Here is an 18,818-nt window from a genome sequence, read left to right as displayed (position 1 = left end):
AGGTTTGTTTATGCATGATTAAACTCGTGGCCAAGAGAAATTGATGTTCCCTCAATAGGATCTCGTGGCCACGACATACAATATTATCCCTATCCCATGACTTAATATCTCGTGGACACGACAAAACTAAACCAAAAAGACTCAAGCTTCGTTTTTTTAATCTTCCAGTGACAGTCATTTCTTAATTTATGCCAGGAGTTATGTAAATGAAAAACGAATTTGAGATCGATATGAAGTTTAGTCTTAGACCTTTTTAATGATGTATAGTTTATGAAGTTAACTGCATTCGTTTACATTAAAACTAGCAGTAACTCTGAACTAATGTAAACAAAGAACACTGTGTGCTGGCGTCCTCCCACAGGTTAAGAGATTTTAAATAAGTGCTGTTAATGCACATTTAGTTAACCAAATGAAACAATACACATTTTAATGCTATAAAAGTGTGCACATATGAGAAATAAACAGCAGATGTTCATATTAACAACTTCTTTAACTTGAGCAAACGCTGCTAATACACATATACATTTGTTAATAAAGATAATAAAATTAAAACATGCACATTTTAAAGCTAGTGAATGAAAGCAAACGATCCACCTGCATGCTTCTGCTCAATGACGGTGCCTGGATCAGTTGTGATCTGCATCTCGGGCCAATGACGTCACTTCCTGGGAGGCGTGCCCAGGCCTGTTGTACACGCCCCCTTCCCTTGACTCCACCCCCATGTAAAAACAGTGCCACAAAGGGGAAAACGGAATCGCAGGCTCAAACTTGACTGAAACACAAAATAAAAGCAGCGATGCAAATAAATTAGTAGATATGGCCATGGAAAATATGTACTGCTTTGCTATCATTGCTTTTGCTCTGTTTCATTTATATTTTGCAATTCTTTATTTTTGTTTACAAAAAGCACATTTATTTTTTCTCAATATTTTAATTTTCATTTGCAGTGCTTCAATTCTCTTGCAAATATATATGGCATTAAATTGACTCCATAAATATGCTACTGTTTCATGTTGAGGTCAACATGAAAAGGCTTGGGATTTGTTTTAAAAACGACTCGTTTCAATGATTCAGAGTCAACTCTTTCTTTTGAGAGGATAACTTTATGCACGGTGCACTTTCAGATTTAAAACTTTGCAGGGCGTTTTCATTCACTTCGAGATGTGTTACACACTGTGTAATTTTCAAAAATCCATAATAGCGGCACTTTAAAAGTCTTGAAATGTTGAACAGTCATATATTTTTCTAAGCGTAGCAAAACTGACACACTGGGACTCAAACTCTGTTGTTCTCACATAATCAAGTCTATTATTTTATCAAATTATACTGCAATGCAAATTTAGCCATAAAGAAATGTTTTTTTCTTTTTTTTTATATCTAGTGGCTCTCTAAAGAGATTTTTAAATGAGTACTCCACCCCAAAATGAACATTTTGTCATTAATCCCTTACCCCCATGTCGTTCCAAACCCGTAAAAGCTTCATTTGTCCTCGGAACACAATTTAAGATATTTTGGATGAAAACCGGGAGGCTTGTGACTGTCTCATTGACTGCATAGTAAATTGCATTGTCAAGGTCCATAAAAGTACGGGGAAGTCGTGGCCTAATGGTTAGAGAATTGGACTCGTAATCGAAAGGTTGCGGGTTCGAGTCCCCGGCCGGCAGGAATTGTAGTTGAGGGGAGTGAATGTCCAGCGCTCACTCCACCCTCAATACCATAACTGAAGTGCCCTTGAGCAAGACACCGAACCCCCAACTGCTCCCCGGGCGCCGCAGCATAAATGGCTGCCCACTGCTCCGGGTGTGTGTTCACGGTGTGTGTGTGTGTGCATTTGTTCACTACTCACTATTGTGTGTGTGCACTTGGATGGGTTAAACGCAGAGCACCAATTTCGAGTATGGGTCACCATACTTGACAATATGTCACGACTTAAGTATGAAAAGTATCATCAGAATAGTCCATCTGCCATCAGTGGTTTAATCTGAATTTAATGAATCGGCAAGAACACTTTTTCTGCGCAAAGAAAACAAAAACAACTATTTTATTCAACAATTCGTCTCCTCTGTGTCAGCGTATCGCCATTTTGGAGAATATCCACTGGACGCCAGCAGCGTACGCTGTTCTGTGTCAGCCACACCACATGCATACGTCTTCTACATTTGTTTACGCTTTGAATTGAATGAAAACACTGCTTGCGTCCAGTGGATTTTCTTTAAGAAAATAAAATCTTTTTATGTTTTCTTTGCACAGAAAAAAGTGTTCTCGTCGCTTCATTAAATACAGATTGAATCACTGATGGCAGATGGACTATTCTGATGATACTTTTCATACTTTTATGGACATAGCAATTTACTATGCAGTCAATGGGACAGTCACAATCCTCCAAGTTTTCATCCAAAATATCAAAAAATTGTGTTTCCGAAGACGAATTAAGCTTTTATGAGCTTGGAACGACATGGGGGCAAGTGATAAAAAAAAAATTATTAAATTAATAAAAACAATACTGTTTTCTTTGTGTTTTCTAAAATAGTTTTAAAACATTGCACTATGATATAACTAACTGAATAAAAAAAGAAAAGAAAAAAGTACTGTTTTTGTGTGGTTTCTAAAACATTTTTAAAGCACTACTAAAGAAAATAGAAATAAAAATAGAAAAAAAATAATATACTGTGTTTTGGGCTGCTTCTAAAATATATTTATAACATTGCACTCCAAAATTACTTAATAAATTACTTCTACAACAACTACTACTAATAAATTACAAAACACTACGTTTTTTTTGTGTCCATTCTAAAATATTTTAAAACACTGTACTACAACATTACTTAACTAAATAAAATAAATTGATAATAAAACAAAACAAAAAGATAAAACAATATACTATTTTCTAAAACATTTTTAAAATATTGCACAGCAACATAAAACAATTACAAATATTGTACAGATTTTTTTTTTTTTTTATAATCGTGCATTATTGTAAAAGTGCACTGTGACATTACAAAACAAAAATGTAATGTACAAATGTTTTAAACTTGGGCTATCTTTCAACCCAAAGTCTCCTCTTGTTCTCCATCTAGGAGCTAGGGTACTATCTAGGAGCTGCAATTGAGATATATAATAATAGTATTCCTGCAGGCCCTGCTCTCTGACAGCATAAGTATTTTCATTTGATGCTTTATTTCCTCTCGAATTCTAAAAGCCTCAAATCACGATCCTGCCAAACGCTGTCAGAAAATACCGTCTGAAAACAACAGACTGAATATGAATGAAACATCTACAGCTCTCTTTCTGCAGGAAGCATCACTGAATGTGCTTTGATGTTCAGGCAGTTGAGAATCTCTCTCTGGAGATTCTGTGATGTGCACAGCGGATAAATAATCTACCTTTTCTTCCTCTCTGTCTGTCTGTCTGTCTGTCTTGCTGTGGGTAGGCGAGTGCAGTTTCAGCAGCGCAGGTGTTCACGATGGCGCCGTGTTCAGTCGGATCTTTCAGATCCTGTACAGGAATGAGGAGGTGAACCTGGAGGACCGCATGAACTTCAGAGTGCACCTGCTGCTGGACGGGGAGAGGGTGAGTGTCCCGCTGCTCTGACAACAGAAGAGACAAACACATGTGAAGCTAGCGGTTAAAGAAGCAGGATGGCAGCCAGATGGTTCAAATCCCCAAGAAAGTACGAGTATGAGTTGAAATAATTTGAACTTTTATACATAATTCAGTCAAAATCCTGTTAAATAAACAGGTTCAGAGGTAAACTGCATAATATTATAGGGGTTTTATATTATAAGAGTCTCTTGCTACATTTATTTGATGAAAAATACTGTAAAAACAGTAATATTGTGAAATTGTATTACAGTTTAAAATAACTGTTTTCTATTTGAATATTAATTTAATGTAATTTATTACTGTGATACAAAGCTGGATTTTCAGCATCATCACTCTTCAAACTTCAGTGTCACATGATCCTTCAGAAATCATTCTATTATGCTGATTTGCTGCTCAAGAAACATTTATTGTTATCAATGTTGGAAACAATTGCTTAATATTTTGTTAAAAACAGCAATGCAATTTTTCAGGATTCTTATTATCATCAATGTTGAAAATAGTGGTGATTGTAAATATTTTATGGAAACTGTGATACTTTTTTCAGGATTCTTTGATGAATAGAAAGCTATTTTATTTGAAACAGAACATCTTTTGCAAAAAATATATTTGAAATATAAATTTGAACAGTATTTGATTTAAAGATTTGACACTAATCTATGACGTTACAGTATGTTGGAGATGTACTACCTTTTTCCACACAATAAAAGGGAATTTTTTTTTGTGTAAGTTGTTTAAAAATGTATACTCCAAGGGCCATTTGTTATTGTCTTATCTATTTACAGAAATTGCATTCTACTATCAGTATGACCAACTATATTGAAGAACAGCAACAAAAAGAAAGCTACACCTTTCAAAAGGTGTACTTACTTTTTGACAGCACTGTATTATACTCAAGCATTATGACCTATTGTGTCATTCCAGCTCATTTTAGATGCTATGAAATATGTGAAATGAGAGCAGCAGAGAGAGGTAGGGAATTGTGGGTGGGTAGAGTTTCTTATCAGATTTCTTAAGGCCATCTTTCTTATTAACCTTGAAGCAGTTATCTGTATCCGCGCTCCTCTCTGTCTCTCCCCCTCAGATAAGCCTTCTAAAAATAACTTTCCATTTCCTCAGAGTGTGAGTTTAATCAATCTGTGTATCAATAATTGGAGCAACCCTGTTTGTTTTCAAAGATTGGCGGAGTGCAGCAGTTTCTCAGAAGGGGGCGGAGCCTTCTGTGTAAATCACATCAGGGTTCCTTTCTAGAGGAGATACGTGGGAACAGCAAATGCTAAAATCATGCTTTCATTTGAAACATCCTAATGTGAAAAAAAAACATAATATATTAATTATGTGTGCACATGTGAGAGCACATCAGATTCATGTGGTTACTCGCACGCGATCACATAAAGATTCTACACAAGGGAAACAATGCTGTAATATGCAAACATGTGAAATAAATATTAAACATACAAAATGTAAAAAAAGAAAATAAATATTATACTACTAATTAAAATATATAAATTAAAATTAAATAATACTGCAATATAATCATTTTTTAGTATTCAATTGAGTGTTTAAACATGTTATTTTACAATAAAATGTTGTACTATTTTATTTTACAGGGTATATACAGTGGTGGCCAAAATTATTAGAACGCTAGTATTTTCACCAGCTAAAATGGTTTTAATTCAGTTATTTCTATCTTTTGCTGTAGTGTGTCAGTATGGGAAATTTCAGTTTATATTTCCAAACACTGATTTTGCCATTAACTGTAATAATCCAGTGAGATTTTTGTCTGACAACAGCCAGTGCTCCACACACAGATCTGATCTGATCATCATCCAGTCTCTCATGAAGAAACAGAACAAACTGAGACTAAATCTAGAAGAACTGTGGCAAGCAACGTCTCCAAGATGCTTCAAGAAACCTACCTGCAAAGCTACAGTACTGTTAAAAGTTTTAGACACTTGTGTAAAAATGCTGTGAAATTAGGATGCTGTCAAAAATAATGTCATAAATAGATTTTCTTTATCAATTAACTTCTAGTAACTAAATTAAATCAACATTTGGTGGGAGCATCCTTTGCGTTTAAAGCAGCTTTTGCCTTCGGTGCACTCGTGCATAGTTTTTCAGCTTTGCAGGTAGGTCTCTTGTATATGTATGAGATATATATTATTAGTATTATTAATATTGTAAGTTGTATTGTATGTAATTATATTTACTATTACTAATTATGAAATATAAAATGTAATTTAATTTCGATATATTTATCATTAGTTGTGTTTGATAATGAAATTAAATTCGATTTAATTTAATTGCAACAATGGGCTTGTTGGCATGATCACATACAAGGGCCAAGATTCATGTGGTTCTGTTTACTTACATGAGATCATAAAGATTCTGCACATGGGAAACATCATTAAACATTGTTACAACATGATGAATAACACCTCAGGACAGCTGTGCTAGTTTTTATCATTTTTTTCCCATAACATTCACGAAATAACCAGCCATAAAGGGGTCAAAATGCAGAGATCATAAAGATAGAATGCAATCACCCAAACACCCCGGCAACCACATAGCAACCGTTTTATGTTGTTTGATTAAAAAAATTCAACTAGCTGACAGTTCGTAAACTAATATTGATTAGTTGATTGATGGTACATTACTATTATGTTTTATGACAGACTGATATGAGTCTTCTTGCACTTTACTCTATCTCACATTACGTTTATGGATTATCTAAAGCAGGGGTGCCCAAACTCGGTCCTGGAGGACCGGTGTCCTGCAGAGTTTAGCTCCAACTTGCCTCAACACACCTGCCGGGAAGTTTCTAGTAAGAGCTTGATTAGCTGGTTCAGGTGTGTCTAATTGGGGTTGGATCTAAACTCTGCAGGACACTGGCCCTCCAGGACCGAGTTTGGGCACCCCTGATCTAAAGCATTCGATGAAAATATGAACACATGCTCTATTGTTTGAGCTGCAGGAATGCTGTAGAGATCTTGCTTTGTTTTCGAAACTTCTGCAGTTAGTTTTGATTGACAGGTGTGTTGATGTGTCTCTCAGGTGGAGGAAGCTGTGAGTGAGGTGGACGTCCAGCTCAAACTAGATCTGCACTTCACTGACAATGAACAGCAGTGAGTCTCTTGCACTTCTTTTTCCATCATTTTCTCCCTCTGCATCATCACTGCTTGTGTTCAGAATGGCTTGTACTATCATGATGATTTTGCAGTATATGGTCAGAATACTCTGCAAAGTATGTCAACATCTTTACCTAAGTTCTGCTTGTATATTAAACATTAAGCACTGTATATCACAATGCAATGCATTTGATCTTCCATGTACAGAGTGACAAATGAAGAAGCAATACCATTTTTAACGCTGCAGACCACATTACACTGAATTCAGAAGTTTGGGGTCAGTAAGAAACAAGGCTCTTATGCTCACCAAGGTTGCATTTATTTAATCAAAAATATTTAAAACAACTGTTTTCTATTTGAATATATCTTAAAATGTATTTCATTCCTGTGATGCAATGCTGGATTTTTCAACCCAGGCTCATTGGAAATACATGCCTCTAAATGCATTTCTGCAACACCATTGTTACCTTACTGCATGTTTCAAAGTGAAGCGTCCAGTGAGTGGTGCTAAAATGCGGGGTCAATGCAAGACCCTGGCACATATTTGTTGCATTGATATAGGCACGCATTGCTGTGTTTTTATGTTGTTTCAGGTACATATTTCGTTAAATGTCGTTCTAAATGTCGTTGCTGTCTCTCTGTTGCACTGTGGAGCTTCTGACACTAAAACAAATTCCTCGTATGTGTAAACATACATTTGGTGCTCTGTGCCACTTTCAACAGTGTTTCTAAGAAATCACTTACTGCACCTTTTATTTTTGTGGAAACCATACTTTTTTTTGCCACTTTTGATTTAATATATTACATCTAGCTAAATAAAATATATATTTTTTTAAATCTTACTGATACCAAACTTTTAAACAGGATTGTACAGTATTCCCAGAATGAAATACTATTTATTGCCCACAATTTTTTAATAATAATAACATGTTTGCTGTTTGACAATAGTATATCAAACATTATGCACTCCATCCAATATTGAATATCTTTACATTTGGAAGTCCGATGCAACAATGTCAACACAGTTAAAAATCAATGATATTGCTTCCGGTTCATCCATCACAGGGAAAATGGAAGATCAAATCAAACGCATTGAGTTGTGTATTCCACACAGCACACTCCATTCAGTACTTTATACCAAATATGGTATACCAAACATCCAGTAGAAAACAACTTCCAGACATAATTAAACATAACGTAATGAAGCTGTGTGACAACAATGTAGCATACATTTAAAAATATTTGCATATTTCACATACTATTTAAAAAAAATAGTATGCAGTTAATAACACTATGTACAACCATTTTTTCTCTCCTTCCTGTCGTCTCTATGATCTCTCTGTCTGTCGGTATTTAAGGAGCTGCAGTAAGAGTATGGTAGAGCCTCAGGCATGCACAGTGTGTGTGTGTGTATTAATCAAGAACAGCCCTCAGCTTAAAATACACACACACCCACAGAGACAGAGAGAGAGAGTCCTGTTTCAAAGCAGCACAAATGAGAGCAATTACCTGCAGCAGAGCCCCATAGTTCAGAGCGGCAGCAGCGGGTCGGCCCCTGCGGCCCCTGAGCTCTGAAGGGATGGCATTGAGGCAAGCTCATTAACTACAGTCCCTGTCCATCTCTCTGTCCTCACGTTCTCTCTCCTTCTCCTGTGTTTCCTTTATTCAGGTCCATTTTCTCCTGCTCTTATTCTTTGGCTGCCACATCTCCGTATAGTTGTTAGTTTTTGACTTGAAACAGTCTTCATTGTTCACATGCATATGAACAAAATTAAACACAAGGTCTAGTGTGACTGTGTCTCTCTATAATGAGTGATTTTGTCATGTGTTTGTATTAGGCTGGCAGATCTCTCTTCAGTGCCTCTGATAAGCAGCAGGACTTTAGGTTTACACTTCCATCCACACCAAGGCCTACACCATCACCTGCCCGTCATGTTTGACTATTTCCACCTGTCCGTCATCTCAGTCTCAATCCACGCCTCCCTGGTGGCACTGCACCAACCGCTGATCAGGTGATCACGCAAACTCCGCCCACCAGTTCCGTTTTTGTGCATTGCTTTATTATTTGTTGTTGTTTTTGTTTTGTTGCCTTGTAATTTAATTAATTTAATTGAAAAATAAACGAAATACTTTCCTTACACAACTAATGATGATCAAAATGAAATTACATCAAATAATAATAATTCTTATTATTAGTAGTAGTATATTTAATAGTTAATGATAAATCATATTGTTTTAATTTAATATGAATTAATAATAATAATAATAATACATTCAATTTTCAGGTCGCATTCACACTTTATGTAACCCAATATGACTATACAACAACAAGAAAGAAAGAATAAATAAATAATAAAACAGCATTAAAGTATAGCATTTAATTTTAATAATTTCATCATTAATTTTGTAAGACAAGTATTATTTAGTTTTCATTTTTCCAATTAAATGAATTTTTTTATTACATTAAATTTTTAAAATTTAATAATTTTTAAAAAATTAAATTGCAAATCAACAATGTGCTTATTAGCATGGTTGTATAAAATAGCTAGCTTTTCTAGTCGAATGTTGAATACCGTGTATTGTTTGCTGGATCTGTACCTCCTGTTCGTAGGAGGTGTTATTGGCAGGATGTGATCTATTTTCACTGCTGTGGAGCTGTTCTTTAAAACTGAGCTTTTAAAGTGCTAGATCTTTCTCTGAACTCTCCTGAAAGCAAAGCTGTCAAATCCAAAGTGTGTGTGTTTGTCAGCTGTCATGTGTAATGGATTTCAGAGAACAGACGCCTCATTAGTGACAAATATTCTCAAGGCTGACTTTAACAAACTAATCAGGCATTTGTGCGTCTTTGGGTTTTCCGTGAGGACCGGAAGACATTGTTTTCAGACAGATATGCAGTATAAATGATTTTGCGTGTCTGGATAATGAGGAATCTTGTGAGCGGTTCCCACCGAGATCCCTTACGTTAATTCACTTGATAACAGCAGCACACATTGATCACTCCACAGGTTCTTACAGTCTGTCGTTTGTCTTTCTGTAGTTTTGCGCGCAGTGGAAAAGGGGCATGGATGGGTAAAGGCTCTCCAGAGAGTGAAGCTCCGCCCTCTGCGATGTCAGTGGAGAATCTGATGTTTGGGGCGGGATATTGCAAACCTGTGCCTACAGAGGTAAACGCATACATCTAACCTAACTCACTCATTTTGCACATACACATAATTATAATGTGTTTAAATGACTGTACTGATCTCAACTGAACTATTAAATCCAACCCTGCTATCTGACATCTTACCTGACAGCATTGAAACTGGTCCATGGTGCTCTTCTGGGTTCTTAGATAGTTCAAGTCTCTTTCTGTATCTGTCAGAAAAAGAAACCTGTTGCAGAGAATGGTCATTACATTTTGATGAAACCTTAAGAAAAAAAAACAGTGATGAAACTAAGGCTGCTTTGTTCTGAATAGCAGAATTCGTACTACACAAGTAAGTTTTACATACAGTATGCATATTTTCTGTACCCAATGACTGATTATATTTGCCAAAATGCACGGCCCACTGTGAGATGCTTCAGCTTCTTAATTATAATGTAATGCACAATATTATAAGTGTAATATCTCTTTTTTTGTTAACAACTGTTTATTTAATTGTATTCTGTGGAACCCATCCCACCCCCTGGTAGACTTAAAAAAAAAATAGAAAAAAAAATTAAAAGAAAAAATTAAATAAAATAAATAATAAAAATATATTAATTAATATTAATAGACAAATAACAATAAAATATTTTTTTACAAAGATTTTAGAAAAGATAAATGTAATATATTTACTCGTTCTCTCTCTCTCTCTCTCTATATATATATATATATATATATATATATATATATATATATACACAGATACACACACATATAATAACTGTAATTTGTGGTGAAGTTATTAATAATGACTCTTATTATTATTATTATGAATACCAAAAGTTTTTCTTGATAGATTTTCCTAATATGTTAGTGGAAACTATGATGCATTTATTCTTTTATTAATAGAAATATCTGTTTAAAATACAATCTTTTGTAATATTAAAAATGTCTGTTTTTTCTATCAGATAGATAGATAGATAGATAAAAAAAGTGTTCAAAATTCAGTTTCACCTGTTACTTTATTTATAATTATTTCAAAAATACCAGGCAGTATGCAGTGCATGTAATGTGCAGTATTTATTCAGAACACAGTCATGGAATATTTCCAAATAATACCTGTAGACACTTAACCAGAGCAATTTAGAGTTAAACGGCATAGATAATTTGACCTTTCTGGCCATTTGCTGAGGACAAAGTAGCCCTCTGGTTTTTTTTTTCTGACTGGATGAACTGAGAGGTTTCTCTTGCCTATGGAGATTTCCATTTAGGCAGGAAATCGTAACGAGGCCTCTTGTCTCCGTATGGGTCCTACGTTTACACCCCCCTGCAGGGCACTTTATTAAAGTACAGTGTTCCGCTGGAGGGAGGCAGCGTTTGATCATCGTAACGAGCCCAGCTTTAACAGCCTCAAACATGAGGAGCAAGCATCTCTCCCTCTCTCTCTGCTTTCTGTAAGCGCTTCTCAGCACTTTTACTCTACAATGAAGGACATAATGTGATGCTTTTCACTCAGTGACAAAAGATAAGTTGTTCAAGCTTATTTAGTGATGGGTTAATGTTTTTGTCTTCTGTAAAAGCAACTTATAGTTAACCCAAAATGTATCTGGACGCTTAAAGAAACAGTTCACCCAAAAATGAATAATTTACTCACCTTTATGCAATTCCAAACCCATATGGCTTTCTTTCATCCGTAGAACAGTAAGGAGAAATGACTCTATATACATCTAAATTTATGAAAAAAAACTGCATAAAAGTATCATGAAAGTCATATATATTCTTACAAGACTTCTGAATCATGCAACAGCTTTCAGTGAGAACTAAAACTTAGTTCAGTGAACAACTTAAAAGTCAATTTAGATTGTCATTCACTCATTTTCACTGTTTTCACTGAATCAAACTGATTCCTAAACAAATCATTCAGACTGGTTTTGTGAATCAGATGATTCACTGAAAAGATTCAACTCATAAGAGCAATTGTTCACAAATTGGGCATCACTACTTCTTTATCAAACTATTGTATAGGTCCTGAAGGCTTAAGATATTATATAGCGTACATACTTGCATGAAAGTATTCACACGCATACTGCCTGCAAACAGAACAAAACCTTTGTTGCATGTATGTGAGTGTAATATTGACTCTGTGTTTTCAGCTGTCACATGTATTAAAATGTGAGAAATGTCAATAGAAACACAGAGCAGATGTTTGTGTATGTGCGAGAGAGACTGAATTCAGAACGAATCTGTTTGAGTCAAAGGGACATAACTGAATGTAGATTACAAAGCTTCACACATATAATGACAGCGTTCAGCACTCTCTTTACACTCAAACATACACACATTACACACAAGTATGCAGTAAATTAGAGGCCCAGCAGACTCACAATCAGCCCTGCATCAGCATTTTATGAGCCTTTGCTCCAAACATTTAAAGCATCACCTGCGTTTTCTGTAAACCATAAAACCGTACATTTAAAAATAGCTTGAATTTAGTGTTTTAGATTCATAGAAGCCTGTCTCCACCAGTGTGAAAAGGTAACAAGGTAATAGTGTCATATAAAATAAAATGTCAAAAGTCTACTTTATTTGACACATTTTACAGTGACACTTTATAGACTCCACAGTTCAAGTTTTTTTTTTTTTTTTTTTTTGATAAATACTACTTTCATTTCAGCAAGGACACATTAAATTGATCAAAAGTGACAGTAAAAATATTTGCAATGTTTCAAAAGATTTCCATTTCAAATAAATTCTGTTCTTTTGAACGTTCTTTTCATCAAAGCAAAAAAAAAAAAGCATCACGGTATCCATAAAAATATTGAGACGTGCTACTGTTTTTAAAACTGATAATAATCAGAAATGTTTCTTGAGCAGCAAATCAGCATATTAGAATGATTTCTGAAGGATCGTGTGACACAAGACTGGAGTAATGATGCTGACAATTCAGCTTTGCATCACAGGAATAAATGACATTTTCAAATATTTTCAAATAGAAACAGTTTTTAAATTGTAATAATATTTCACAGTATTACTGTTTTCACTTTATTCTGATAAAAAAAAAGCAGCTTTGGAGGGCATAAAAGACTTCTTTCAAAAACAAACCTTAGAATGATAGTGTACTCTTATTATTCTTATTTCAATTAGTTTTTACCCAGAAGTGTGAAAATTGCTAAAAATGGTATAAATGAAATGAACAGAGAGGGTCTTTCCTCTCTGTAGAGCTGTATGTGTGTGCACTTCCTGTCGACAGGACATCTCTGTGTCGTTCTCCATATGAGTGCCACGTATGCACACTTCTCCTATTTTACTGCTGGGAAACTGACTGCGTTTAAAGTTTTACCCTGCGTTTGATCTTCAGGCTCAGCCAAACATAAACATACAGCTGCTGCTCATAACAACCACATCACACAAATATGATATTCTTTTTGTCATGAGAAACCTAGCTCTTAAAAGAGAACAGAGGCTGTGTGACCAAAGTTGTAGGTTAGTTCACATGGGTAAACCTTTGTTCAGTGTTTATCTACCTGGTTATGCGTGTGCGGAAATAATAGGAAAGAAGTGTAACATGCAGTAAAATCTAACCTCGACTCGTATGTCCTGTGTGAATGTGTATTTGATTGCAGGGCGGTTTTTACGTGCCGTCGGAGAACTGTCTGCAGAGAGCTTACACGTGGCACCGGCGCATCTGTAAACTGTTGCTGGCGGCTCACAGAACTCTGCGCTCCTATTACACGTCGCTAATGAAGGAGATCCCTCATCTGCAACACATAGAAATGGGTATAATCACAAACTCTTATGTAACTCACTCACTTCAAATGTGTGTGGATTTCTCAAAGACGGTTCCCTGTCATGATCACTTACTCGCCCTCATTGTCCTTCAGAACCCATAAGGTTTTCTTTCTTCTGTAGGACACAAGTCACAGAGTGATCAGTAATTGTCCAGCTAAAAACATCATAAACCTGATTAGACATGTTAGGTCTTAGACATACTTTATACTGTGTGGTACTGAATGATCACCATGTTCATTTACCATGGTATTTACATAGTATACAAAGGGATGTAAAAACACAGAATTATCATGATATTTTTTTGTTTGTGACTCTAACTCTTTCCTTATGTTCTCGTTTCCAGAGGACCTCCCCCTTGAAGAAACATTAAACCAGCTCACCATTGAACTGAAGGTTTTTGAAACACTTGACTAATCAAATTCCTGTAAAAACATACAATATGATGTAGGTTAAACACTGTGACTAAATATGATTGACAGTTTTAATTCTCTCCCTCCCTGTAGTTGCAGGGCGGTCATGAGAAGGTAGCAGAACAGATCAGTAAAGATCTGACGCAGCTCTGTGCTCAGCTGTCTGCTCTTTGGACACAGTTTTTGGAAGCCACAGTTCCTAATCCACATATCCGCTCATATCTGGCCCAGGAGCACCACACACTCAGGGTGAGTGTGTTTCTTGTTCAATGTCATGTTTCATTTAGAAACATGTCACATAAGAAGTAAAAATTGGTTACGAAGCCTTAAATTCCAGCCTTAAGTTACGAGAACTTACTATGGATGGTGCTTAACCTGAAATTCAGTGCCATACAGGGTGAATTTTGAGCGTGACAGATTATATTTGCTTTATGAAATATACAAACTCAAATATTTACAGCTCATTTAATAATCCTAGCAACAAAATTACATGATTCCAATAGGAGAAATAGTTTCTAGTCAGACTGACTTAAAGTATTGCTCGTTAAAGCCGGAAATAAACTGTGCTTCTCGTAAACATCCTGAATTTCCCAGCATCCCTCACAACTCTGCGTCCTGTTGAGTGATGCATTAGACGTAGAAACCTCATCTCTTTTGATACATACAGTAATTTCACCCACAGGACAGCTCAGCTTTTAATTACAGAGTTATTATAATGATGAAGAGATGAATCCAATTTAGTTTTATTACTAGAATTGTTTTTATTTCCTTTATAAAATATTTCTGCTCGCTGTTGCTGATCTTAAAACAGAAATATAAAATGCAAGATTGTAATGCATTCAAAATGTACCTGCAAGACAACTACAGAGAGAAAAGCTGAAATGATTCAAATGCAGCATGAATATGAGATATGACCCAGCATGATCTACAGTGACTTACTATGCTTGTTTTATAGAAATTATTTTGAAATGGGTGATTCTTCAACAGGGGAACTTTTTTGACAATTAAAAATTTTACAAAAGAAAAGTTTGTTAAAAAATATGGTTACACTTTATTTCGATAGTCCACTTTAGACATGCTACCAACTATAAGTAACTTTGTAACTACATGTCAACTAATTATCATTAAATTGCAACTACATGTCTACTAACTCTCAGAGTACACTGTTAGGGTAGGATATTTTAATTTAATTATAATATTGTTTTTTTATTATTATTTAACTTTAATAAGAAAGAAAGAATACTCTAATGAAACAACAAAGACTGTGTCATTGTGATTTACAGCTGCTGTCTATGATATAACTACACACTGAATGTGTGTGTCTGTGCAGGTCAGGAGATTTTCTGAAGCATATTTCTTCACAGAACATCCCAAAGAGTCCTCGCTCACATTTCAGGAGGAGCTGTGAGTTTTTATTTTTTATTTTATTTCAGTATAGCTTCTGTCTTTCTCTTTTAGACACATACACACTATACCTAGCTATGCAGATAGGGAAATAAACTAAAATATTTTCATTAAAGCTACTCTAATTAAAACTACTCATAACCCTTAAAAAAACCTGCTGTGTATCTCTGATGACAGTATCAATAGACACGCACAGGTGGCCACAGAGATGCGCAGCTCTGATTACCTGCTCCGAATGCCTCCACTTCCTGTGGAATGCCTGGACATCGATGGAGACTGGAGCAGCCTGCCAATCATCTTTGAGGACAGATACGTGGACACACCCTGTTTAGGTGACAGCCAATAGAAACCCTGTTTAAAAGAGAGCAAATGAATGAACAAAAGAATGAGCATCTGTACAAACAAACAAATGGACATACAAATCAATGAGCTTTTAAACAAGCAAATCACTGAAAGAAAGAACAAACTTACAAATGAACAAAAGAATAAATGAACAAACTAATGTTTTAGAAACAAGAACTACTGAATCAGTGAACTGCATTATGAACTGTATATGTATGAATTAATGTGTAAATCATTGTACAAATGAATGAATGAACAAACAAAATAATGAAAGGCCAAACTAATGAATGATTGAACAAATCACTGAATGAACAAATTTATGTATGACCAAAAACTAAATCAGTGAACTGCATTATGAATGAACGAAAAATCATGAATTGATTTATAAATGAATAAACGAATGAGATCTGAAGAACTAACAACTAAAGAATGAACAAATAGACTGAATAAAGTAAACAGACAAACAAATAATTGAAATAATGGACAGATGAACAAAGACAAATGTAATATACTACCAAATCAATAAGAAACAAGAGTAAATTAAACTAATGAATGCATGAACAAGAATGAAAATGTGATTTAAAGAATTTAAAACCAAATTATTTAATAAATTGTTGGGTGGGTACTTTTAAAGTATCTTTGGTTGCATTTTAAAATATCCTTAAGTTTTTAATAAACAAACTAACACAACTGAGCATTTTCTCTTTCTCGGTTCTAGACTACAACCTCCATGTGCAAAATCAAAGCATCTTAAACTCTCAGCCATGTCCTGAGCCAACAAGGATGGAAAACCAAATCATCAGTACCGTTGAAGAAACAAAGGACACCAATTCACCAGCAACAACCCCTGAGGAACCTCCCTGTGAAGATTACATGGACTTACCCACATACATGGCCCTGATTGGCCGGCAGGAGGACTCCATCACTGACTATAAAGAGACCAGAGCTCAAGCAGAGACTCTGATTGGCCATGTGGGTGAGACCCATATCGATAGAAGCAAATGTACCATGACCTTAGATTCAAGAATTGATTCTGTTGATAAGATCACATGCCAATATGAAACTGAGGAAGGATTCGATGTTGACTGTAGGTCTGTAAACTGTGATGAAGCAATAGATACAGGTAACCAGGAGAAAACTAGCTGCCAAAAAGAAGCAGTTGACTTTGTTGAATCTGATCATGCAGGTCTAAAACAAACAAATATTACTGATTTTAGTAGCGGACAATCGTTGCTGCTTGTTCCGACGGATGCTGCAGAACTTCCCGACCTCACCAGCCTTGACAGCTTTGAGTTCCTGCCCACTCATAACCATGACAACCATCTTGAAACACCAGGCAATACTGGGAGTCTTGGCAGTGATGAGCCACAGTCGGTATTGGATAACAGACACATTGAAGCACCTGCAAAGGATTATGGGAGCAAGGATACAACACCAGCTAATCTACTAAACACCAACTCAATGGGAACTGACACTTTAGCCACGTCTCCTTCTCGTAACATTCTACAACAGAACCGCCGCTTGTCCGAAACCCCGCCCAAAGGTGTATTCTTGGGCGGGGCTAAGCTAATGAACCGCTCCTCCTCCTTGATCTCGGACTCCGGTATTGAGAGTGAGCCAAGCTCTGTGGCCTGGACCCTGGAGGGCCGAGGAGTTGTCGCAGTGGGTCGTGACGTCTTGCAAAACTTAGCGCGGCATCGGCCAGGGCATCAGAGCTCTTTGGAGGGCCTAAAGACAGAAAGTCATGGCAGCCTGCCCAGTGCCACACAGGCCTCTTTGACTTCCATAAGCTCCCTGCCGTATGAAGAGGAGGAGGAGAGACAGCTCAATACTTTGACCAAATCCGCCTCAGCGCCGCAGATCAGTAGCCCTGACGACACAGAGGAGGATCGTGAAATACCCAATAAGGAAAAGAGGAATGTTTGTGTGGCCAATCAGCTGAGTCTGAGGGATGAAGCAGCCAATGATTTGAAGTGGAATGTTCAAGGCATTACTACAGAGGACAGAGAGGAAGCAACCAATCAGGAGAAGAGGAATGTTTGTGCAGCCAATCAGTTGAGTCAGAGTGAGGAAGAAGCCAATGAGGTGAAGCAGAATCTTCAAGGCGATACTAGGGAGGACAGAAATGAAAACACCAATCAGGAGATCGACAAGGATGAGTTGTCCAATCAGGAAGCAGTAAATCTTATTTTTGCCAATCCAGAAATGTTACTATACCAGCACTTTGTTACGCATAATGGTGTTGAAAACACCACAGTGGAGGAAATGGCTGAAAACTCACAGGAATGTCAAACAAATGTATTACTTGAAGAATATTCTGGTCTAATGAATGACAACAAAGAGGTTTGTAGATGTGAAAATGAATACCGCGAACACAAGGGGGTGCTAGAATCAAACACAAATCAAAAGGACCCCGACGACATCAGTGTCTGTCACATTCATTTGAATGAACTTGAGGAAGTAAGTATGGAGAACCTTCCAGATTCACCAACCAGTGGCAAAAGTAGTCACAAAATTGTGGCCAATGAGAAAGAAAGGTCCGCTGATCTCATTAAGCTACCAGCCAATGAGAGAGAGCAGCAGGCACTAAATGGGCAGAGCAGAGCCAGTAAAGTGCCAAGTACAGGTCTGGCATTCGTGAATAAAAAGGTGGTGGAGGTTGTCAACCTGTCGGTGTCGTGCGCACCCACGTGTCTCCCTTTCTCATCCGTACTACGTGATTCGCCATCAGTTAGTGGAATCTCCACACGCCAGGCCACCTCCCCCATTACCCATCAACCCCTGGGCTCCTTTGGAATAATCTCCTCGAACTCTTTCATCGGTGCTGATCAGGAAATCAACGAAAGAATGATAAAGTAAGTTTTTCTGTGACTTCAACCAAGTTTCATGTTCAAAGTTAAATTATTAAAAAACAAAAACAATATTTCTATTTTAAATGTATATTTACTCACCAGTCATAAGGAGATATCTTTGGTACAAGCCGAAATTTCAGCGATCACCCTGTTACTATTCAAACATTAC

General features: G+C 36.3%; 1 protein-coding gene across 1 annotated transcript in view; it reads left to right on the top strand.

Annotated features, from left to right (window-relative positions):
- The window catches only part of LOC306847350 (protein FAM135B-like), a 50,634-nt gene that overhangs the window by 24,225 nt on the left and 7,591 nt on the right, over positions 1-18,818 (top strand). Inside the window, exons 4-13 of the mRNA XM_079381257.1 lie at positions 3,431-3,570; positions 6,655-6,725; positions 8,567-8,740; positions 9,766-9,892; positions 13,476-13,629; positions 13,985-14,034; positions 14,145-14,300; positions 15,382-15,455; positions 15,633-15,787; positions 16,516-18,652. Of these exons, the coding sequence (XP_079237383.1) occupies positions 3,431-3,570; positions 6,655-6,725; positions 8,567-8,740; positions 9,766-9,892; positions 13,476-13,629; positions 13,985-14,034; positions 14,145-14,300; positions 15,382-15,455; positions 15,633-15,787; positions 16,516-18,652 (3,238 nt within the window). The remainder of the gene's footprint in view (positions 1-3,430; positions 3,571-6,654; positions 6,726-8,566; positions 8,741-9,765; positions 9,893-13,475; positions 13,630-13,984; positions 14,035-14,144; positions 14,301-15,381; positions 15,456-15,632; positions 15,788-16,515; positions 18,653-18,818) is intronic.

Source organism: Barbus barbus (assembly GCF_936440315.1).
Source record: "Barbus barbus genome assembly, chromosome: 27".
NCBI lineage: Eukaryota > Metazoa > Chordata > Actinopteri > Cypriniformes > Cyprinidae > Barbus > Barbus barbus.
This window is presented reverse-complemented; position numbering and strand designations above follow the sequence as displayed.